At 40.3% G+C, this 25,675-nt stretch overlaps 1 protein-coding gene across 1 annotated transcript in view; it reads left to right on the top strand.

The window, feature by feature from the left end:
• Nucleotides 1-25,675, top strand: part of ATP9B (ATPase phospholipid transporting 9B (putative)) — a 245,998-nt gene that overhangs the window by 5,130 nt on the left and 215,193 nt on the right. The window contains exons 2-3 of the mRNA XM_018553011.1: nucleotides 6,509-6,676; nucleotides 16,151-16,301. Of these exons, the coding sequence (XP_018408513.1) occupies nucleotides 6,509-6,676; nucleotides 16,151-16,301 (319 nt within the window). The remainder of the gene's footprint in view (nucleotides 1-6,508; nucleotides 6,677-16,150; nucleotides 16,302-25,675) is intronic.

The following is a 25,675-nucleotide window of genomic DNA, read 5'->3' as shown; positions in this document are numbered from 1 at the left end:
TCACCAAAACCCCCCCCCCCCCCAACATTTTAATGGGATTGATATCAGGGCTTTGTCAGTCCATCATCCTTAATTTATGGTTTTCAAGCCTTCACTTGGTGGATTTGCAAGTGTGCTTCTGATCATTATCATGTTAAAAGATCCATTTCCAGTTCAATTACCAATTTTGGACAGATGGCTCACATTCTGATCAAGTACACTTTGATGTGATGTGAAATTCATGGTTGACTCGATGACTGCAAGCTATCCAGGCCCTGACACAGCAAAGCAACCCCACACCATAACATTTCACCATCTTGCTTCACAGTTGGTAGGAGGTACCTGACATCCTGTCTTCAGTCTCCATTCATAAGTCCACAGCACATTGTTCCAGAAGGCCTGGTCTTTGCCTTTATTTTCAAAGTAAACTGTAGTCTTGTTCTAATGTTCTTTATGGACAGCAAATGTATTTTCATGGCACACTTTCCATGCCGATTAAAATAGTGCAATCTCTTTGATTGTAGATGTATACATTTTGTCACCAACTGTTATAAGAGCTACCTGCAGTTAGTGTGATGGATGACATGTTACAGTCAGCTCATGATACAGCTTTAAAGCAGATCTCCTTTATTTTCAAAAAGGAAACCTTGCAGTGGGACTACCCCACGCACTGCAAGGGTTAACTGCTCATTTTTGTCTAAGGAACGGAACAAAGAAGATAACCTCACCCAATTCTTGATCCTGCGGCGGTGACTGCTCACCTCTCTCCCCCTCCGCTCTGACTGGGGTATGTCCCTTGGTGTCTTTACATCTAATGCAAGTGAGTGGACCTTGTTTAGATGTGATGACGTCAGCGGGACTTGGAGCGCAGGGGAGAACAGGCTGCAGGGATCGGTCTAGGAGCCAGGGGGGATCGAGGATCGTTTAAGTATAATTTCTTTATTTGCACACCTAGAGCAAAATTAGCTTTTAACCTTTGCAGTGCGGGGGTAGCCCCAATGCAAGGGTTAACTTTAGGCTTTCAAAAGTTTTTATTGTTTTCTTCGAAACACAAAATCACAAAACACACCATTACTCACAAAGGAGGGGAAAAAGAAAAACCAATTACATTACAAAACACTGACATTGTAGTTTGTATCTGGCAGGTTTCTTAAATTCACCCTGCCAAGGTATAGATTGCTGGCCTTATCATGTTATATACATATGGTTTCTTAAGACCTCCTCATAGAAACTTCCTTATTGGTCCCCTAGTGAGGATTCAATCTTGAATCGCTATTTTTCTCCGGGGTTTACTTTAAGCCCACACTAATAGCATTATTTTATTAACAAGCCAATCAGTAACCATTGATATTAGTATAAAAATAGTTACTGCCATGAAATCCCTACCCAGCATCTTTAATACAAGACCATGGGCTCAATAAGCATTCATTATGCATGAGTAGTGCAGCTATAGGGTTGCAACCCCATACCAAGCAACCACCATGGGTGAGACCATACCATTCCAACCAAAGTGTTTTCCCATTCCCATCATGCCAGAGGATTGTCTATAAGGGGTCTTGGCTTTCCCCATAAATAGAGTTACTCTATTACTCTACATTTAACAATAGCCCAAAACCTCCTCCACCTGACATGATGTCCATGGGAGTCCAATCCAGAGTCTGTTAAATTCTTCACCCCTATTTTAAATCTTAAGGGTATTAATCTAGATTTATAACCCCTAGCAGACTAAATTAGCTGACAGTGTTCCCCCCCTTATGTATTTACATTATTGTAGGACTTGTATAAGCCAGCCAAGGCCCCCAGATCTGATCGAATTGTGTGACTTTATCTGCAAGAATACTTGCTAGCTTTTCATGGATCATGATCCAAGACAGCTTATTCTTCACTTGCCTCAATGATATCCTAGGGGTTTTCCAGGCCCTAGCAATGGTGATTTTAGCTGCCAAAAATATAAAGATTATCAGTCGTGTACCGTGCCTCGAGACTCCGGGGACAGCCTCATTAAGGAGGGCATATCCCGGGTCCCTAGCTAAAGATTACACAGGGACCACCTTTCGAGATCCCCCTTCAATTTTTTTAACATAGGAGGGAAATTCGCCTGATATAAGAGGTCAAATGAGGGAGTAAGATTAATCCCTAAATAAGATAGTGACAACAGCGACCATGAGAAAGGGAAAGCGGCTCTGTCTCCGCCCCCACACCTTTCTGCCGCACTGTGATAGGCGGCCGAGCGGTTTGGGAGGAGAGACACCGGCCGCTCACAGCGCTCTTGTCCCGCAGTGCTTGGCCGGCTGTCACTTTCTCTCCTCCCCGCTGGGACACAGAGCAGCGCCCAGCGGGGAGGAAAGAAATCACGGATGCGCCGATGTATCGGCAGGAAAATGGCACTTTCGCCATTTAGCCAAAAGTGCCATTTAGCCAAAAGTGCCATTTAGCCAAAAGTGCCATTTAGCCAAAAGTGCCATTTAGCCAAAAGTGCCATTTAGCCAAAAGTGCCATTTAGCCAAAAGTGCCATTTAGCCAAAAGTGCCATTTATGGCCGATGTGTTTCAGCGGCCGATATATCGGTGCATCCCTAGTTTAAAGTGATGGTATATGTAGAGGTGGACATAATGTTTTCATGTGACACATCTGCATTTTTGAGAATGATTATACCATGTTGATTTTATGTGTCATTTGCCCAGGTCTATCACTTTTATTTGTAGGTACTGTTTGAACAAAGATCTAAGGACATTTTTATAAAGCAGTAAATGTGACCATTGCCAAAGAAAAAAAAAATAGAACAGTGTATGGCCAGCTTTATAGGACTTAAAGGATCTGCTACTGATGGCTTAGTGCTAGATACCACAGCATACCTTCAGAGGTCTATGGCTCGATGGGTCAGGACTGTTTTGGTGGCAAAATGGGGACCTACTTAATATTATGCTGGTGGTCATAATGTTATGGCTGGTCATAAGGCACTTATGACAGATTCTTTTGAAGGTAATTTTGGCAGAAGCCAGTTAACCATAGCGTAGGTTTTTACAAGGGCCATATGTAAGAAAACTGCAGCAATGTCTGTCAAATTCTATTTGTCTGTATTTTCAGTCCCATTATCTATCACATCGAGTCTATACCATACGTGGGTTTATCTATATGTCAAGCATACTCTAGTGAAGACAGTTTAGAGAACTAAACTTGCATGCTGTGAGTTTTGATGTCTTCTATTCCAGCATTTTGTTTAGTTTGTTTTTAGTACTTTTCCTCTTAGAAAAGTTTCTTACATTATACTTAATTGCCTGACGCCTTGATTGTCCATGAGTGACAAACCAATTAAGTGTGCAAGACACACATTACAAAGAAAATTAGACTTTGTCCTCATCTCAGCTATGAAAAATCCATTATTCATCGTCTTATTGTTTTTAAATACAGAGGTAAAATTTTACTACACAAAAGGAAAATTGCTTTTGAAATAGAATAAATTGCATGCCAGTTCAAAGGCTGCATTTTGAAGTCGATGATACTAAACATGATGATGGTTTGCATGTATTATTTTTTTCACAATAGAATGCAGCTGTAAATTTAAGAGCATATCCCACAAAATGGAACATGCCGTAATTGTTTTCTGGGTTGCACCATGTTGCTTTTTAAATTTTTCTCTTTTGGGAAAAGTTGTTTCTTTTAGTGGGTTTTTTTTTCTTCACCATTTGTAGCTTTTATTTTTTTATTTTATTTATACATCAAGTAATATTGTGCATCAGAAACAGGTAGTATTTAAAAAAAAAATTATAACTGTACTATATATATATAGTGCAATATAAATGGGTAAGCCGTATTAGTCCAGTAGACAAGATGTCAAAAAAGACAAAAACGCAGTATTGCAGTGTGCAATGATACCTTTCTTCTCGGACTAACAAAATATATACAAGACAAGCTTTTGAGAGTGAACCTCTCTTCTTCAGGTCAGAAGCAAATATCTATCTATTTATTAGGGATGCGCCGATATATAGGCCGCCGAATATATCGGACGAAAATGGCACTTTTGGCTAAATGGCGAAAGTGCCATTTTCCTGCCGATACAGCGCACATCCCAGGTTTCTCTCCTCCCCGCTGGACACTGCTCTATGTCCCAGCGGGGAGGAGAGAAAGTGACAGCCGGCCGAGCACTGCGGGAGGAGAGCGCTGTGAGCGGCCGGTGTCTCTCCTCCCACACCGCTCGGCCGCCTATCACAGTGCGGCAGAGTGGTGTGGGGGCGGAGACAGCGATGTCACATGAGGCTAATAAAAACTTTTTCGGTTTTGGCCTGACAGTTTTTCTTATTCGGTTTCGTTTCAGTTTTTAAATTTCTATTTCGGTGCACCTGTAATATATATATCATAATAGAACAAGGTTAATACCATGCTGTCAGTAGCAAAACAATTTCACAGAGGGCTTTTCCTAGTTTCATATTGTTTGGTAGTACCAGTAAGTGGAAGTGTCAGTGAGATTATGAAAAATGAATATCTATGGGTGGTATAAATTACCCCAAAAAAGCTGAGAGCTGAGCTGGTTCACGAGAGGAATCTCAGATGATACCCTCTCAGATTACTTTAGCTGTCTGTGACCCGTTTGCTGATTTCCCTTCACACCTTGACCTGAGATACAAGAGAAAGTTGGAGGAATCTCCCTTATAAAGTGGAGGTAATTCTCCTCTTAGACAGTTGTCATTATAGAAAGATTCCCCTGACTTCTGGTTCTGTCCCCCATCATTTTCTCACAGCAAGTGGTCACCCCAGGACAGAGAGGGTGAATCCACCCAACGGGGCTCAGATGGCAAAAAAAATCACGACGAGGTTCCTAATCCTGCCCTATTCTATTCAAAACAAACAAAAAGACAAATTGCACATACACTTTAATGGGATTATAATGCTAGACTTTTGTTTAGTTCGGCCAAGCTCACCCGAAACTATGGCTGACCCCCTCCCAGCCCAATCAGTGTTGGCAGTTGCAGCGGGGAGCAACCCCCCCCTTGTGATGTATAGCTGTGAGCAGGGAATGTGCCTCTCGGCAACTGATTCGGGCAGTAGATGGTGGCAGAGTTTGGATGCACTGTTTTTGCGATCGCATTGCACTAGAACACAGGGCATTGCGGTACCACACGTTCCGCTGGAGGCGTTTGCACTGCGGGCGGGAGGCGTGTCTGCGGTGCCATTGAAATGAATGGCACCACCACTCCCCCTCCCGTCAGAACACAGGGAGGCTTTGTTTATGCGATCCAGTACTTTCATGCCACAGGACTGAGCAGTGAGCGCACTGAATGGTGTGAACAGCCCTGAGAAAGGCATCCAAAAGTGGTCTGATCTATGCTGATACCCCCAGAGCAACTGATCTTAAAAACAGTTTTTCCACATGATCACTACTGTTACCCCAGGATAAAGCAAGTCTGGGATGTCTGCATCAGGCATAAACATTAGAGGTGCACCGAAATAGAAATGTAAAAACTGAAACAAAACCGAAATAAAAAACATTGTCAGGCCGAAACCGAAAATGTTTTAATTTTATTTTTTGTTCACATTTTTTAAATATTTTATTTTTATTTATTCATTCATTTTTTATTAAATATTTTTATTTTTTACTTTACTTTTAGAGGCTTTGTGGAAATATTAGGGGTCTAAAGCGCTGGGACACAGAGAAGCGCCCAGCGGGGAGGAAAGAAACAGGGATGTGCCGATGTATCGGCAGGAAAATGGCACTTTCAGCATTTAGCCAAAAGTGCAATTTTTGGCCGATATGTTTCGGTACCGATATATCGGTGCATTCCTACTAAACATAGATCTTTCTGTATGGTGTTGCCAAATTCTCTTACTTTAGAGGCATTTTTAGCAACACACAGACAGCCAATTTGATCTTATACACATGTGACACAATCGTTTCCTGTGTATTTGGTGAAATTGGTGTGACGAGTGAAAATAGTTATGTTGGCCTCTATATAAATAGATATTACAAAGCATTATGTTGCGGTTGTGTGGAATTATAAAAAAACAAGAAACTACTGGTCCAAGGACTGAAGCGGGGCACCAACTTACTTGTCCCGTATGACAATCTACTTGATACAAAAAAAACAAAAATAAAACTGTATTATGGTAAATAAGTATGAGTGGGGCAGATTTGAGTGGGTTATTCCATTTCCCCAAATTACTTAGGAAAGTGAACTTACCCTTTTAATGTGCATGATGTGTGTTAGAGAGCGCTAGATAGACAAGGCAGGCTACTACCAGTGATCTGGGTGGCTATATAGCCACCCAGGTCACTTGTACAAAATGAGTGACGGCTCCCCTGCTCTACATTGAAGAAATGTACAATGTAGAAAAAAAAACACCTGCTCGGCCCCCAGAACTTAATGTCTCAGGCGCCGATCGATAGGAATCCCACACCCCTGAGGTGCATGCATCAGACAGTAAATAACCAGTGCACTTGTATCTTAGACAAAATATATTTTAAGCCATTTGGCCAGTTTACTGTGGCTATCGCTATGAAAATGTTTATTCATATCCTTCATGATTTTTTTAGGTACCAGGATGAAGCCTCCCCTTTGGATGAAATGCCACTCATGATGTCCGAAGAAGGCTTTGAGAATGATGAAAGTGATTACCATACCTTACCAAGAGCCAGAATAGCTCGTCGAAAAAGAGGATTAGAATGGTTTGTCTGTGGAGGCTGGAAATTTATGTGCACAAGGTTTGTATGTGTTATAATTATGAGCTGTAACATCTGAGCTTAGCCATTCTTTTGACACCCAAGTGCTATTTACGTGTTTGCAGTTTGCAAATGCAAGGCTTACCACAGAGGGGCTCAAGTATGAAAAGTAATGTGGCAAGAACTGCTGAAAAGGACAAGTTCTTACATTTTATAAACTACCCCAAGCTGAACCATCCCCGGCAGGTGCTTTCTTCATTCCTCCAACCATGGCGGCCTCCCTGCTTGTCTACATTCTAGTTTGTTAAAAATCTAGTGCCTGGATGCCTGCAGACTAATGTTTTATAGACTTAAAGGGGACATACCTGCATCACAGGAGCAATGTCACATTCAAATCTGCAGAACTTTCAAAAGTCAGTGCGGATGGACCTGCACTAGATTTTTACCTGCTGGGAAGTAGACAACGCAGTGGTAAATAAGCAACTGCTGTGTAGGGGATTAGGAAGGGGGCTGGGTTTTTTAATCTAAATTATGAACTTTCGTGTCCTTTAAATTATCTACATAATGTAATTGGATGTAGTTTACCCTTTTTTTGCCACATTGACCTAATGTATTAATTTTAGGGATGCACATATATTTTGGAGGGTGTCCGGTTTAACCGCTTCCCGGTCGGCCGTTGTAATTAAATGGCCGGCCGGGGGCTTCTTGGATGTGAGTGGGTGTTTTAGATGTCCTCACTCATCCCACTTGTGCACGTCGCTGGGTGGAGCGCTCGAGCAGGAAAACTGCTTAAATTCTAAACAGCCAGCAGTGCCTGTTTACATACAACCGGTCCGGCGGCTGTAAAGGCACTGGATCGCTTGTATAATGCGTGCAGGTGTGCGCCCCCCCACCCGCCTCCGCTGCTGGTGATCCCTGTTGTGTCCGGTTAGGGCTCGGCACCCGCAGGGCGGCTCTGTCACCGGATATCAGCGGGAGATCATGAAATGACACTTCAAAGAGAATTAAACAATAAGAAACCAATACGATTCTACTTCTACTAACAAACTAAACTCCAATCAGTTACCAAAAGTAAATAAGGATTTGGGGTAGATTTTAACATACAGTTATTTATTTATATATAACTGATGAGCAGTAAAAGCTTTGAAAGCGTCGCCTATGGACAATTTTGGGTATGGTATTTTTTTGCGATTTTGCAGGCGCACGCAATTTTAAAGTTTGACATGCTTGGTGTCTAGTTATTTTTTACCAATAATGTGGGTAATAATAATCCAAGCATGTCAAACTTTAAAATTGCGTGCGCCTGCAAAATCGCAAAAAAATACCATACCCAAAATTGTCCATAGGCGACGCTTTCAAAGCTTTTACTGCTCATCAGTTATATATAAATAAATAACTGTATGTTAAAATGTACCCCAAATCCTTATTTACTTTTGGTAACTGATTGGAGTTTAGTTTGTTAGTAGAAGTAGAATCTTATTGGTTTCTTATTGTTTAATTCTCTTTCAAGTGTCATTGCATGCTATGCATTCTTGGATAAATAAGCTGTTAGTTGAGAAATATTTGTAGTATATATAACTACCCACACAAAAGTAGTTACATGAAAAGAAAGCTCGTCCTCATTTGTGTTCTATAAATTATTTGCTTTGTGCCAAGAAAAAAAAAAAAAAAAGAACATTTTAGTTACAATTCCACATAAAGGAATCTATTATTGTGGCATGGTATTACATGATAGAGGAATAACTGTGGGTGACATTTTTGTTTGTTTTCTTTTTTTCTTAAACATGTAATATCCTTGCTTCAAAATTTCCCAACTTCCCATTTATCCTGATATTTTCTCTTGCAATGAAATTGCTTCTTTTCTTTTTTGTTACATTGAAATTCCATTCAAGTCTGTGAAATTATAATGCACACAAATCAATACAGAGGACTACTTTGGTTGGATTGATTTCTTTCTCATGAGATTTACATTCCACTTGTTATCAAAAACACATTGTCCCAATGAAAATGGTTCCATTGAATGGCATTTCCATATGAAGTGAAAGGGATATCAAATGCTCAGATTAATCTCAGCACTGAGATGCCCTGTACACTTTCAATTAATCTGCAACACATTTGTTATGCAGAAGCATGGGAAAATGCTGATCTTTTAAGAATGACATGACTACACTGTTGCTTTTGGCTTGATTACTATTGCTACCTGTAGAGTATAATAATTACAGTACGGTTGCACTGTAGAAAGAAAGTTGCCGCTGCTGAAAACTTAATAAGAAATATGTGATTGTTGCTTGTAAAGCAAAGCTTTGTGTATATTTGTTCTGCAGTGATGAGAACTCTGCTAATAGAGGTGGATACAATATTGTGCAAAGGTACTTAAAGTTCTCATTGCACTGGCAAATGATATGCTGTATTTTCTGCTAACTATTCTCATTCATTGCTGTCAATAGGGTTTATAGGGAGTATATTTGGTAGGAAAACTAGCAAAAATATTCTTCTACGGAAATTATACATTTTAATATTATGCTTTTAAAGTTTATTAAAGTCAGATTGTTTTTGAAAGTCTGATTAAAGGAGAACTATGAATTGAGTGCTTTTCACTCACCTCATAGTTCTAGCCGACCTGTGACCTGTGACAGGTCGGCTCAGTAGATCGGGAGGTGAGCGAACATATACCGGCGTTCGCTCACCTCTTGATCCCGTCACGGTTCTCTGCCGTGACAGGGGGAGGGGCTGGATTCCCCCCTCCGATCCGCCAGCGCTGACTGTAGCTCGCGGTATACTGAGCTTAGGGTAACGGGAGGATGCTAGTTTGTGTCCTCCCGTTACCCTAAGGTGAACTATGGGGAAAAGCCCTGACCCCATTGTTCTCCTTTAAATCGCTTACAATAAATGGTGCTTCTTGATGTTTAAAAGTTTTAGTTTCCTGCAGAATCAGCTGGTCCCTGAGCACTGACCCTGATATCCTGTTTTAGGGTGGCTCCTTTCCCTTGCAAGGTCCTATAGAGCCACCCTTGTGTCTGCTAGTAAGCCGTGCGTGTCTCCACAAACACATATGCACAGCAAGGCAAGCCATTCCCCTCCTCTCTTCTCCAGGCTTGTAGATGGAGAGATGCTGACAGGAAGTTCAGGGAAGCAGAGCTAAGAAAGTTGAAGCTGTTAGGAAACATGACGATTGTAAGTGATAAAAAATAATGATACTTTGCTGATACTTTGCAAATACGTATTTGTTTGATCTGAATTAATTACAGAAAAAAGTTTGAGAGTCTAATACTACTTTAAGGATATCTCTAATACATCCATTATTGTTAAAGTGACATTAAAGTCAAAGATTTTTTTCCCTCCCCCTAAGGTTAATGTCAGCACTTACCTTAAATGATGTCTCTTAATCCGTCCAGCGCTGCTGTGGATTTCCGATCCTGCGCTGACTCCTCTGTCCTTGCTGGCACTTCCTGTCCCATGGTGTCTGCATGCGGGTGCACGCGTCCATAGACTTACCTTGTGTCTCTCCTCGTCTCCCGGCCGAAAATGTGAACTGCGCATTCGCGCCCGCCCCAAGATGCTTTGCGGCCACCCGAGAATTTTTACATTTTCGGATGGCAGCTCGCAGGGAAGGCACAGGTAAGTTTAGACTGCTTTTAAAGTGTGTTTTTTGTGTGCACTTTTTGCATATATCTACTGCTTGCTAACAGTAGATATATACAAAAACACCGGAGGGTTTAATAACCCTTTAACTTGAAGCACTTTGAATATCCGTATACAGATCCCTATACTGTACCTGTATAGACACTTAAGCATCACTTCATTTTTTTTTTGTACTTGAGTGTTTTAAAATCATAAACTTTAAAAATTATGTCTGTGGGGCTGAAACAACGAATAGATAAAGTCGGTAATAATCGACTTGCCTCCCCGCCTCACTCGCATGCTTCTGAACACTGACTGACTGTTCTGGCACTGCCAGAGGACCCGTGGACTCCTCCTCTCCTCCTCCCCTGGATGATCATAGTGGACTGAGCGGATAAATCTGGCCATCCCGGTGAGTGTGGACTGACCGTTCGGTACCCGCGGCCTCCCCCATGCCTCAGCCGCCTCCTCCTCCCGGCATCACACAATGTCCCAGTAAGCGCGGATTGACCATCAGGACCGGCGGCCACCCCAAGTTTTATACAGTAAACTACCAGTTATCTGGCACCTACGGGGATCAGTAGATTGCTTGGTTTGGTGTGGTTTCTGGTTGCTTGAGAGCTAATAGTAACTCTGAAGGAACCCCCCCGCGGCCCCATTCATTGGAAAGTTTTTAGTGTCCTCATTTCTATCAAACAACTGGCAAAAAAAACAACAATCGAGAACATATTATGTCATCGATTTGTTGTGTCGGTTGCTTGAATGCCGGATAATGGGGAGTTTACTGTATTACCTTTCTATATGGTTTATGAGCACATTCAAGGGCATGTGACTGTGGTAATGCTTTAATCTCTTGATCCATTCAGACCACATGAGTGATGATGTCATAGACCACCATAGAGTGGTCTTTGTTAATTTTTTTTCTAGTGTAATTAGATTGTAATTGTTACTAGATGTAATTTGCTATTAGTCTACTTCCCCATACTATTGTTTTGTTAGGAATAAAGCTCGTCATGCATATGCATAGAGCTTTGAGAGGAAATGAATTAAGTTCCTATGTTTAATTCCAGCCTAATATATCAATTTACATCTGACAGCAGGCCTATTATCCTTTTCAGGTGGGCTCTGCTTGTAGTCGCCCTGTTTATTGGTCACTACAGACAGTCGGGCTGATTGATAATTGATCAAATGTTGTACCACTGGGCTGGATATGAAGCCATTCATAGATAAAAGTATTTCAGTGTCGAAGAGGTAAGCTGTGAAGGAGTTATAAGGTTATAGGTTATAAGTGTTCAAGAGATGGTGGATTAATATAGTTTTTATTAAAGTAGCTTTTCCTATAAAACGACCCTGTCACTTCTCTAAAAAAAAAATATTCAGGCACCTGCAACCCATGATAAAAAATTATGAATACTTACTCCTGCGTCAAGTCCTATAGTGTTATAGTGGTTGGTGAGAGAAAGCATGTTATTCAGCTGGACACATGCTATCTGACCCAACAGCAAGTGTCTGACACCAGTGGTGCAGCTTTCTCTCCAAAAGATCGAAGAATGGACTTATGGTCGCTGAAGATGTAAGTATTTATCCTCTTCTATACCCAAAAATTATTTTTAAAAATATATTTTTTACCTTTTCTCAAGGCCTTTGTGCAGATTCCAGGCTTCTCTGAGCAGTTTGAAAGTAGAATCAGAGGAACAAATTGAAGGTCAGACTGAGCTTCCTCTCATTAACATACAAGTCTTTAGCCCCTTGTTAGGACAGACAGTGTTCAAATCTAGTTTACGACTGATAATGAAATCTGCAAGTACAGTACAAACATGACTTCACACATCATTAAATAAGGGGGGGGGGGGCTAAGTAGGGGTTTTAAGCATAGAAAAAACTGCCACCCCAAAACAAAAAAAGAGGGGGGGGGGGGGGCTAAGTAGGGTTTTTAAGCAATTATAAAGCACTTAAAAATGTAAGCAGCTATTTTATTTATTTTAGGTTATGCTATGTGAATGGAAACATGTAACAAACATAAAATAGATGCTGTCCCAATTTGCTTGCAAAAGTGGAAATGCACTTTAAGATATTAAAATGTCACTAATGGAATTGATATTTTGAACTTTACAATATTTTGATTAGTGCAACTTGATGTTATCAATAAAATAGATGAAATAGCCATGGATTACTCTCTCTAAATAGACTCAGTGTACATCTTTATCCCAAGACTTATAAAATAGGAGCAATGCCACCCATTGAGAACAGAAGAAAAGAGATTGCATGCAAACGTGGGGAAGAAGAACTTTATAGTATCAGCAGTAAAATATTGAATTTACTGCTTTCAGTGACTTGACTTATGGCTCATTGGCTAAGAAGAAAAAAGAAAATCTAGTATTTAGACTTTTCTGTAATCTTTTTTTCTAAAAGTCCATGAAAAGATTTAAACATACTATCCTGTAATAAAGTAATCACAGTACATTACCTTCACATGGAAGTTGGCTGTGTGCTAACCAAAACTTGATCAGATAACTGATCTGCTTGTTGACAGTCTTGTTATTAGTTAAAAGTTCTGTGTTGGAGAATAGTATACAGGTGAAACTCGAATAATTAGAATATCGTGCAAAAGTTAATTTATTTCACGAATGCAACTTAAAAGGTGAAACTAATATATGAGATAGACTCATTACATGCAAAGCAAGATCATTCAAGCCGTGATTTGTCATAATTGTGATGATTATGGCTTACAGCTCATGAAAACCCCAAGAACCCCAAATCCACAACCTCAAAAAATGAGAATATTACATGCAATCAATAAAACAGGAATTGTACATAGAACAATATCGGACCTCTGAAAAGTATAAGCATGCATATGTACTAGTACTTGGTTTGGGCCCCTTTTGCAGCAATTACTGCCTCAATGCGACGTGGCACGGAAGCTATCAGCCTGTGGCACTGCTGAGGTGTTATGGAAGACCAGGATGCTTCAATAGCGGCCTTCAGCTCTTCTGCATTGTTCGTTCTCATGTCTCTCATCTTTCTCTTGGCAGTGCCCCAAAGCGAACGTATGTCCTGTCATTTTAAATACAGCATTTAAAGCTAAACTTTTAGCTGTTTTAAGTTAAAGCAGAACTCTGGGCAAACAAAATAATAACCCTTGCAGTGTAGCTACCACCACACTACAAGGGTTAAATGTTCATTTTTGCCTAGAGTCAGAAATAAAAAAAATGTTAAACTCACCAGATCTTCCAAGCCAGCTGGCTCTTAGACCGGTCCCTGGAGCATCTCTCCCCTACACTGCAGCAGTCTAAGAGCCCTGAGTCACGTTCTATACACAGTGTATAGACGTAAGAACGACGAGGAACATACCATCACTGCAGCGGAGGAGAAGACAGGCAGGAGGGAGTGCTGTGACAGCCAGCCGGCTTGGAGGATTGGCTGAGTATAACTTTGTTATTTTGAACACTAGGCAAAAATTAGGACTTAACCCTTGCAGTACAAGAGTAACCCCACTTCATGGGTTAATAATTATTTTGCCTGGAGTTTGTCTATGAAGTCCAGCTTAAAAAAGTAGATTCTATGCACTTCTCTGGTGTATGTTTGTTATTAAGGGCGTAACTTTTGGACATTATTAGTGAGCTTCAGCCACTAGAGCTAGGCCTCTCCCATCTGCTGTCTCTCTCTCTGCTGCTGCTAGGAGTGCTCTGCTTGGCCAGAGGGGAGTTGGTGGGTAGGGTCTAGCCTTGAAACCTTAATACCAATGTAAATGAGCTATGAAGGGGTACACAGAACAGTGTTCTGGATAGTAATTCTAATAGGTACCTTGTGGTTAGTGATAAGGCTTGGCTTGGTACGAACCCAGTTCACCTGAGTTGCCCAAGCCAACTCAGAAATGTGACTTCCACCCCTCCTCCTGACCCAATGAGTTGCAGAGAGGCGCATTCCCTGCCCTGCAGCTATACATCATAAAGGGGCAGTGAATGCACCCGCTGCAGCTGATGCCATTGATTGGGTCAGAAGGAGGGGGCTGCGGTCACAGTTTTCAGCAGGCTTGGACATGCTCCAAGCCCAGCCTCATCTCTATTTGTGGTCCCCGCTCTCAGGCAGGACTTTTAAAAGCTTAGAAGAAACAACAGATTCACTATAAGGTAGATTTAATGACATTTTAGTGTTATAAGAATCAGAGGTGTGACCCTGATCTGACATATGTAACATTAATTGTCATTGTAAGTGACACTTGATACCGATACTAGTGTTTTTGAAACTTAATCATCATGTCTGAAGCTCAACTCAATAAATAATCATTGTAACAGAAAAGCATGGGTTAGCTTACATTATTTGTATTTTACACATTTATATGTATAAGCCATAAATTATAGCTGGAGATTGTAGTTAGATGGCAGTTCTGTACAAATGGCAGGCAAATCAATGTAGCATTTCTCGGAAAGTACTCACTCAAATCTCTGGACTTCCATAGCATCATTGTGAAACATTTAATTGTTTATATGACACAAACCATTCTGCACAGTAGAAAACTTATATCAATTCCTCTCCTAAGGTTCCACAGTGAAACATACCCTTAATACGGTGGACCATATACTTTTAGCATTGCATGAGGAAACCGGAGCACCCAGAGAAATCCTACATAAACATGGAGATGACATAGTGTATTAACTCAGCTTAGACAGTGTGCCTTGTGATTAAATCTGAGGACCCTTGAACTGACTCTTGGGTTTATGGAGTCATTGTAAAAAAAAAATTCTCTTATGTGGATTACAGATCCAGAAAGATATAAGTGGTATTCCTTGCTGAGTGTGTGCTTGTTTTCTAATCTAGTGATTTCATTCTTTTCAATGAACATCTAATTTTCATTATGCATAAAATGTCTGCAATATGCTTGCAAAAATTGTTATCTGCTTTATGCAGCCTTTCAGATGCCTTAGATTAAGTAACTACCTTCTCTTCACAGCCACAGATAAACTCTGTGCCTATGCCAAAGATGGATCATTTAATTGTGATTTCTTAATTATTCATGTGATTGCTCTAGAGCAAAAAGAAATAAAGCACTTCTATAGCAATGCATCTCTGTTGTTACTGTTTCTTTAACCAAAATGTCCAGGACTAAAAAAGTCTGTGCAGTACCTACAATAAAATAGCATGTAATAAAAGTAACAAATACTGGTCATCTGCCTGGTTTTGTTCCTTTGGGTTATGTGGACAAGAAAAGACAAGATTTAGGATGTCACTGCAGATACAGCTTTAGAAAGCAATAAATATATATGAGGGGGGGGGGGGGAAAAAAAACTGCACCATCGGGCTATTCATTATTGACTTTTACGTGTCAATAATTAACAGCTCATCAGTGCATTTCTGCAAATATGGCTTATGTTCCTAAACAAGGGAGTATCTTCAGATAATTGGAACCTATTGAACTCTGTTCATCTTGTGCTGCATATAGATCTTTCTTTTGTATACGCATTACTGCTGCAGCTTGACAGGACCGGCTGCTTTTTTAATCATCAACTATGAATTAAGTGCAGTTGTGTTGTCCTGTGGCCTTATAATTCATGTGACATTAAAATATAGCACACCATTGAAAGTATTTGAATGTATTTTAATTGCTGCAATTAATATTATTAAGCACATATTTGGCTCCCTGAAACCATATATTGGAGTCACAGAACAAAGGCTTGCGTGGTTCCCTTTTACAACAGTATTTATACTAAAATCTCACTTTGGTGTCCAGTGTTTGTTTGGGTAGGCAAGCTTCTTGCTACTGCTTGCTAGGCAGTAGCATTGCTACTTCTGCTCTTATTCCATTTGTACCATTGTGATCTGTTTGGCGGCTTAAACAAGATTTATTCAACAGCATTTGGAATTCTTAAAATATCTTCATGTTCTTTTATTTTGTAGCTGTTGTGACTGGCTAATAAATGTGTGCAGAAGAAGAAAGGAACTGAAAGCTCGAACAGTGTGGCTAGGATGCCCAGAAAAATGTGAAGAGAAATATCCCAGGAATGCTATAAAAAATCAGAAGTACAACATCTTTACATTTATACCTGGGGTAAGATTGCTGCTTCTGGAGTGTTACAAGTGTAGCATTAGGCATTACACGCATAGCAAGCATTAGGCTTCCCATATATTTTAGAAATGCCAATAATGTTTTCATTTCAACTGCCAGTGTTATTATTTCTTTATCGTTCATTGTGGGACACAGCAATGCTAGAGATTCGTAAACATTAGGGTTGTACTGACATCTACAGGCAAACATAAAATGTTAAGCCAGTCCTCGTATAACCTCACCTCCAACCCTTATGCTTCATTTTTATGTTAGTGTCCTAGAGAAGTCTAAATATATTTTTGCTATCCTTTTTATTCTTATTTGTTTTTATTTCAATCAGGATACTCTGTACACCAAAAATATATTTTTTCTTTGGGGACCTCAAGTGAGGGTCTGCACAGCAGCTATCTGGATCAGTGTATCCTCAGCAATAGCTTTGGAGGCCGTACCTAAACCAAGCTGGATGGAAGATTGAGGGGCTAGCCTGCAATGTGTCTTTTTTGGCTCTGCATTGTGGCACTTTCCAGACTTTTGTATGCTGTGTTAGTTAGCCGCAGAGCACTCTTCAGATCCAGAGCTCTGGCACAGCTACTGGTGTGACTCGGTCTCTGTGGACTCACATAGTGAGTAAAGCCAGTCGGGCTAAAGCAATGGGGGAGCTACCTTACAGTTGGTACTTTTAGGCAACATTTTAAAATGACTGTGACCCATGGCTAAGGCTGAGGGATTGCTTGTGTTATCTGCTAGGTAGATCATTTCTTGTGTGTTTCTCTGACTTCTTACTCCTGCTATTGAGCCTAGAAGAAGCACTATCCCACTGCTTCTCCTGTTTCTGAACCACTTTGTGGATTATCTGGTCCCCAGCCTGTTCCACTGCCTGCCTACAGCGACTTAGTCACATCTGGCTACCTGTGATCCTCATCAGCACCAGCTATTTTGTGAGTATGTGAGACATTGGGGTTGATTTACTAACCTTATAAACACACCACGAACGTGTATACACCTCTGCAGTGTGTTCCCTCCCAGCATGATCTATGGGTGGAATCTAAACACCTTTGTAGTGTGTACACACCCAGCAGGTGTGTTGTGCAAAGCCCTGAAGGAATTCCAAGGTGATGTTGGGTAAATTAGCTCTATGTTGTGTTGCTTGCGTTGATGAATGCAGGAATGTAAATGCATGAGCTAACCATTTTTGTCTAAACTGTGAAGCAGCATTATATATGCATCATGTGCATGATTTTTCCATATATGGCATTAGTGGAAATATGCTTTTAGAGACTTTTTGGTTGATAAATACGTTTTGCTGTGTGAAAATCACACACACCTGGTGTGTGTGTGTGTTTAGGTTAGTAAATCACCCCCATTGTCTCAATTTTGGGCTAGTTTTCTGCTACAGTTTGCAACTAGGGATGCACCAATGAAGGAGAAGAAAAAGCTGAGGGGTTTTAGGAACCAAAATGACAACTTTCAAGACAATAAATTATAAAATATTTATTTATTTATTTGTATTAAATTATTAAAAGAGGTGAAATAATTTCATAAAAGCAGCCTAATCGGATAACTCCCTGAGAGGTCACCCCATTACTGTTCTATCCTTTAGAAATGCATAGGTAACATGATTAATTGAATCACAGTGCATGATCTTGAAAACCATGATTGAAAACAATCAAAGTTACTCAAAGGATTGACATAATTGAGTAACATAACATTTCAAAACATGATTTTAAGAATTAAATTTTACATGATCAGAGGTTTGACAATGAAAGGATAGCTAACAATGGAGGAGCATAATTTTTTCTCGACGTTGCGCGCTTGACGGCGCTTCTTCAGGAGGAGGAAGTTATAATTCAAGTAAGTCGATGTGTGTGCGTCCCTACAGCTCCGTCCAGGCGCAACACCTGAGCAGACGAGGGGAGAGAGGCCAGGACCATGAACCCCACTTAAAGCAGCGAAGAGTGAGAGGTATATGGTATCAAAGATAACCGTGGAATAAATGCGGTCCTTGATCGAGTGGTTCCCCCGTCCAAGACCGAGGGGTATCCGTCCTCCTCTCACCTTAGAGCCCCCAGCGTGCTGTATAGCCACCCCAGGCTGCACACAATTTTGGGCTAGTTTTCTCTACAGTTTGCAAATAGGGATGCACCAATACAATTTTTCCTGACCAAGTACGAGTACCGATACTTTTCTTCAAGTACACACTACACGTTACCAATTACTGATACTTTTCTTAGGTGTCATGTTACAGTTTTTCTAAAACAATACAGACTAATGATTTTAGGTGGTGGAGTGCCATGGCCTGGTCCCAGCTCCAAACGCTGTGACCCTGGTAAGTTCTGCCACTGACTCCAAGCTTTAGAGGGACTACAAATCTCAGAAATACATTATGCAGCAATGCAGAATACCACGTGCTATAGAGGACTATAAAATTCAACAATACATTATGCAACAATGCAGAATACCACTAGCTATAAAGGACTATAATGGTACCGTGGCTGGGATAAGGGGAATGATCTGCAGTCAGATAACATTGTACTGTGGCTGGGAAGTAATGCTCTGCAGTCAGATAACATGGTACCATGGTTGGGATGAAAAGGAAGGCTCTAAAGTCACATAACATGACACTGGCTGGGATGAGGAGGACTGATCTGCAGTCAAATAACATACCATGGCTGGGATGAGGAGGAATGCTCTGTAGTTAAGCAACATGGTACCATGGCTGGGATAGGAAGGAATGCTCTGCAGTCAGATAACATGGTACCATGACTGGGATGTGGAGAAGTGATCTGCAGTCAGATAACATTGTACCGTGGCTGGGATGAGGGGGAATGATCTGCAGTCAGATAACAGTGTACCGTGGCTGAATTGAGGAGGAATGCTTTGCATGCATGGGATGAGGAGGAATGATATTCAGTAAGATAACGTACCATGGCTGGGATGAGCAGGAATGCTCTGCAGTCAGATAAGGTACCATGGCTGGGAAAAGGAGAAATGCTCTGCAGTCAGATAACATGTTCCATGTCTCAAAACAGCTGAGCAATGTCTGCATCCAATCAGATTGCTTAGATATTTTGAGAGCCAGTGGGGCCGACTAGCAAGATACTGAAGCTTGGCCCAGCAGTTTAGCGTAGATGGGGAAATCTGTTGCACTTTTTCATCTGACCATAGAAAATCTATAGGTGTATGGCCAACTTTACAGAGGTAGGTTGGATGATTCCTAGAATCATATATTTTAAGAGTAATTCCACTTTCCCAGACGAATTTGGAAAAATTGAATCCCCCCCCCCAATCTTCCCTGTCTCCCCCATCCCACTGCTCTTAACTTTTGAAAGAAGGCTGCTTCCTCCCTCCGTGGCTGCCGGTGTACAATCTGTTCCACATACACAGCATGGCAGCCCTGCACTATGTGTTTCAAATTATGCTTGCAAATGGTGCTTCTTACCATGCTGACCAATCAGAAGCGCTTCTTAGCAAGGTGCGAGGGTAATATTAAATGCCTAGCGCACAGCTGCGTTGCTATGTATGGCATACAGTACGTATGGAAGCCGTGGAAGGGAAGGGGTGTTCTTTTAAAGGTAAAAGCAGCAGGAGGAGGGGAGAGGGGGCAGTTTGTTGGGTGTTTTCCCCCAAATTCACCTGGGAAAGTGGAATTACTCTTTAATAACTGGTCAAGTAGGTTTGCAGTGTTGCCTTCCCACCCTTGAAACACCTGTGGGTGTTGATTGGAAGGACTCCTCATCCTAGTACTGATGTTTTTTTTTTTGCCAGTTTGAATTACAATATATCCTTATCACTGCCCACCCTTTTACACAAGTGGTGTTGATCACACCATCCCCTCCTTAACAAGGGTAAGTACCCTTCCATTTTTCCCAACTTAAAGTGACATTAAAGGCAAAACTCCCCCCTCCCCATGCTAATGTAAGGACTTACCTTGAATGATGCCACCTTATCCGATTATCCTCTTTATTCCTGTAGTCTTCAGCTGTCCATCTAGCACTGGTGCCGGTCTCTGATCCAGTGCTGATTCCTCTGTCTTCCTGGCACTTCCTTTCCCTCGGAGTCTGTGCGGGTGCATGTTGCCTGCATTCACTTACCTTGCGACTCTCCTTGCCGAAAATCTGAACTGCGCATGCGCCCGCCCGTGGATCTTCAGATGTTCGGACGGGAGACGCAGGTAAGCTTTGACCCTTTTTGTAAACTTTCTTTTTAAAATGTTTTTGCATATATCTACTGCTTGCTGAGTGTTTAAATATTCTTTAAGGGTTTCTTTTTTCCTTCTCTCCATTTCGATTTTATGCTGTTAGGCCTCTCACATCCATGGAAATCAGATAACACCTTTTCCTCCCTCTCCCTGAAGTCAAGGGTTAGGAGTGTTCAGCTTAAGCTTTCAGCTGTTGACTGGTTGGTCTTTTCTCTGGACATGTTTTGTCTGTCCAGGCTTCCTTTTCTTGAAGCCAACGCTTGGGTATGCTAGGCTTTCCTACAGTTGTCTGAATGGATTTTTGCTATTGGTCATTGTATGTCTGCTTAGCTTTCCCCTGAGGGATCTGTTTGTTTCTCTGTTACTTGGCCCAGTAAACATGACTTTTTTTTGTTTACCATGTCACTTGCTAGTTTACTTTTGTACTATTCAGGTAGTGTGCCTCTCCATGAATTTTTTGGTGGATGGTTGGTTGGACCTCCACTTTGCTAATTGAGGCCCATAGCTCCTTTGCAGTTTTCCTATTTACTGGTGGTTATCTGTCCCAGTCTGGAGCATTGGGTTGATAAATGGTGTCCTCCCCTCAGTTGTGTCAATCTCAATAGTTGGTTGGCCTGCGTTTATCTAGCTTTTGTTCTGGCACTAATTCCTTCAGATACACAAATTCATTAAAAATAAGATTTTTGTATTTGTCCATTTTTTAGCAGGTAGACAAATATTGCAGTCAATTTTCTTGGGTTCCTTTCTATAGAAAGTTACTAAATGATTCTGGTTAGCAATTATTTTTTCAAACTAGTTTATAGGCTGTTTTCCCAGGAATTTATAAAGCTTGGAACTATTAGATGGAAGGCAATAAAAACTGGTAAGCTGTTTTTTAAATGATAAATTCAATGTGTGTGTCTTTCAAGTCCTGAGAAGGAAATGTGTAATTTTGGAAACATTCTGGTGAAGAGGAAGGTATCTTAAAATGTAACCCCAGGCAAACAAACAGTTGTGAAAAATATTTTATATTATGAAATATTTGTAATTCTTCCTAGCTCCTCTTGTGATTCACGTGCACTTCACAGCAAAGCAGTTTACTATTTTAACTTTGCAGCTTCCTGCATCAAATGCCTGCTCATTGGGCACTAAATCACCATCGTAACAATGCTGATTCATTGTCCATTAGATCAGATAGGTGACAGAAAAAGCTGCAAAGAAATATGAAAAAGTGGTGTTAATTTTCTAGAGCGTTCTGATTAGAATTAGCCTCTACCTGCTCTACAAAAAATAGATGATCTTGTTCCAACATGTTCCATCACTTTGGTCGTCAGACCTCCTGCCACTGGTATAGGAAGTGAGGGGAAACATCCCCAATGGGGGAACAGATGGCAATGGAAACCTGAACTAGTTTCTTACCCTTTTACACTTCTTCCAAAAAGTTGGGTTTAGTAACATTTCATTACATAATAGGTTGTGTAGCAGTTCCATATAACATATACAATTTTACATTTTCCTAAGACGGTCTATGTAATATTAAACTAATTACCTGTCCATTTTCATTTATAGTATTCATGATTTTAAATGCACTATTATACTCCTATAAATTTTAATCTAGCTAATATTTGTATTTGATAAAATAACACTAAGCCAGTACAAAAGTGATCATAGGCTCTAAACAAGCAACTGACTGCCATGACTTAATTGATTAGTTTGAAGAGAAGTGAAGAGAACTACAGCATTGGATGCATCTAATTTATGTCAGAAACGTAAGCATAGTGGCTATTAATTTACAGGGATGGTATTTTATTGTAAGTGTGGTATAGAGTTTCTTTAAATGGAGACTAGAATGGGATTGGGTCAGTTTTTATATTCATCATCTTTGTTTTTACAAAGAAAGAACTTTAAATATATTCCAAGGCCTTCTAGAGCACAGTGAGTTTAAAAAAAAAAAAAGAAATAGCATAGCAATAGTTGTGTGGCAAAACTTTGCGTTTTATTCCACTGCAAACGCAAAAAATAGAGCAAGCCCTATTTTTTGCGTTTTCAGTGGAATGTAACGCAGTCAAAGTTTTGCCACGCGTCTGATCGCACTGCGGGTGGGGGGCGTGGAAGCGGTGCCATTGAATTCAATGCACCGCCGCGCCCCCTCCCGCCCCAGAACGCAGGGGGAAGTTTTGTGAGCGATCATGGTGCTTTCCAGCAGCTACCGCTCTGGAACACACTGCTTTCGGTGTGAACAAGGCCTCAGGCAGGCTGCCTGTCATTGAAACCTCCAATGGAGACATTTGGCAAGAATGGATTTGATCAATGCTCTGAGTTGTCCAAAGTCATCTTCAGCCATTGATTTCTTTAAGCAACTGGCTTTTAACAACAAAAACAATGTAATGGAAACCACATGAAAAATTAAGATTTTGAAGCTCATTCTCTGTATCTGAAATGAAATGCTGGCTAGTCCCACTACTTTTCTTGGATACCTTGCGTTACTTTGTTTTTTGTTCAGGTTGTTTAAAAATGTCTAGTTTGACCTATTTGCTTATTTTAGTATTGTGTGTAATTATTCTGTGCCTGCTGTGTCATTAAGTTATATTCTCTTAATGCTAATAAGTTTGCACAGTTTATTGAACGATTATATATGCAACAGTAGGAAAAAGCACGGGATCTTATATGTGCCTTTATTAAAACACGCAAAACTAATGACTGTGTAATTAAAAGGCTGATCTTGTGTCAAGGTAATAAAATGTCAACTGTCTTTTAGACAGATAAATATTCTCATCTTTATTGAACCAAGCCGCTGTTTTCTCCCTTAGTTTAAATTATTAAATGCATACAAATTGCTTAAACAGCACACATTTTCCTAAAGGTCACAAAGTTCATTAAGAATACAGTAAACCATTCATTGTTGTGATTAAAAACATGCAGTATAGTTTTTTAATTAAATTACATTTGTAGTTGGACTCTTTACACATCTGATTACTGTTGTATGATATAGTAGTTGATAAATGTTATAATGCAATGAAAGACGTACAGATTTCTTTAGAAATATCTATATATCACATGCATATGAACAAAACGATAAAGTAAATGGAACTTAATTAAGGGTTTTACCTGATGCAGACATTTGACTACATTCCTTTAGATTATGGTTATGTTTTAGCAATAACTGAAATCAGGATATTTAATACAGAAAAGAACATTGTGGAACCCATTGTAAACAATTATAAATGGCCTGGCATTGGTTTAAACTGAGACGAGTGCCATATGGAGAATTTGATTTGGTTGCTGTTGCTTACCGCACATCATTGTCAATGGCTATTACCTTGCCACTGCCTGAACAAAAACAGCAATCTGGTGCCTCTCAGTTACTGTAGGTCTACGACTTTAGAGCACACTGTCCATATCCATCTGTCTTCATTATAGAACCACAGATTTTTAGTGTGAGTTTTATGTGGGTCTCCAGAAAACAACATTGTTGGTGTAAATTCCTTTCTAGGGGGCCACATGCTGGTGGATTTTATACCACAAATTTTCCTTTTGTTGTACTGGATCTTTTTTGTTTAGATGTTTTTCTTAATTTCACATTAAGGGACACAGAATGTAATTCAGGTACACAGGGTTATGCTGCTGTCTTCAGTAGACTGGACACTGGCAAACAAAGCGGTAAAGACACTAGAGTATGACTCCTCCCACTCCTATCATACCGCCCACTCCCATCATGCCTCCGTTTTGTAGCAAGCAATAGTAGGAACCTGTGTCCCTTTAATGTACTGCAACAAAAGTATTTTACAGTAAGTCAAAAACTCTTATTTTAATTGCACATTAAGGAACACAGGATGTAATTCAAGCATATAGGGATGTCTAAAAGAAGTCTAACTGAGGGGTGGGCAACACAGCAAACAACAGACCCCCGTGGAAAATAGTGCAACATAAGGAGCTCAATATAGCAAACAAGGTTGGCAAACAGAGCTATAAAGACAACCTGGTTTAACCTCTCCCACTCACACCATGTCTCAGATTTTTGCTACTGTTCTAGGGGAATGGACATCTTTCTCTGCTCTAAGAGCAGCAAAATAATTCTTACTTTTTTCTGCTTATATCAAGACATTTTCTCTTCTGTCAAGATTCCTCAGTTCCTGCAGAGCCACTGTGGTTTACCTTGCAGCTTTCCGGATCGGCTGACCTCAGCATAGCCCCAAGCCAGTTAAAACCTTCCCTGTACACTCCTGGATCCCTGAATCCTGGATCTATCCTAATGGGTCCCTCTGTCTTCCACCAGCTTGAGCTCATGTATGTGGCCTAATCTGTTTTTCCACCCTGCAGATAAGGAGGACGATATTAACAAACGAATCAGGAACAGCAAAGAAGGTTCATTGTCCAATGTTTGCAATTTCCCATAAATAGCAATAATTTTTTGTTTATTAATATACATTATTTGCAAGTTAAAGGAGTAGCCATGGGGGCTAAATATACCTAAAGTGTGGCAAACATTTTCATGTCCAAATGGGAGGAGGAGTTTATATATGGGGTAAGTGGCCAAATCTCAAGTATTGGAAATGCTAATTAGACAATATTTTTATTTTATGGAAAGGAACCCCTGAGTCATTGGAAAAGTTCTTTGGGTGTAATAATGATAATAAATACGGGATCAACTTTACTGGAGGATGGAGTTTGAGATGTTATTTTTCTTGGATTTAGTTGGTTTTATGAATAAGGATAGGATGTGTACTGAAAAACCTTTTTTAAACAGACTGATAGAAATAGTATATTGAAACCACTAGTTGCCACCATCCTAGATCGATCCTGAGTATTCCTAAAGGTCAAATACTGAGAATTTGTATGAATTGCAATAATCTAGATGATTTTAAAGAACAAACTAAAATAATTATGGATATATTTGATCATAAAGGATATAAAAGACACAAACTAGAGGGTTTATGTTAGAAGATAGAGAAAATGGATAGAGAGGACCTTCTTCAGAATAAACCAAAGGAACAAAAAAGAAAAGGCAAAAAAGAAAAGGCAAGTTCGATTTTGCCTTCATTACAGATTTTAGTGGACGATATAAACAAGTAGAACATATTGTCGAACTCTATTGGCCAATGCTTTAAAAAAAAAATATTGGGCACCCTCCTTCCTACAACTCCTAAATTAGTCTATAGAAGGACTTCTAGACTGTCAACAAAATCAATTAGTGAAAAAT

The sequence above is a fragment of the Nanorana parkeri genome, unplaced genomic scaffold (assembly GCF_000935625.1).
Source record: "Nanorana parkeri isolate BGI_ZX_2015 unplaced genomic scaffold, ASM93562v1 scaffold105, whole genome shotgun sequence".
NCBI lineage: Eukaryota > Metazoa > Chordata > Amphibia > Anura > Dicroglossidae > Nanorana > Nanorana parkeri.
The sequence above is the reverse complement of the archived record's forward strand: the minus strand, read 5'-3'. Positions and strand labels throughout refer to the sequence as shown.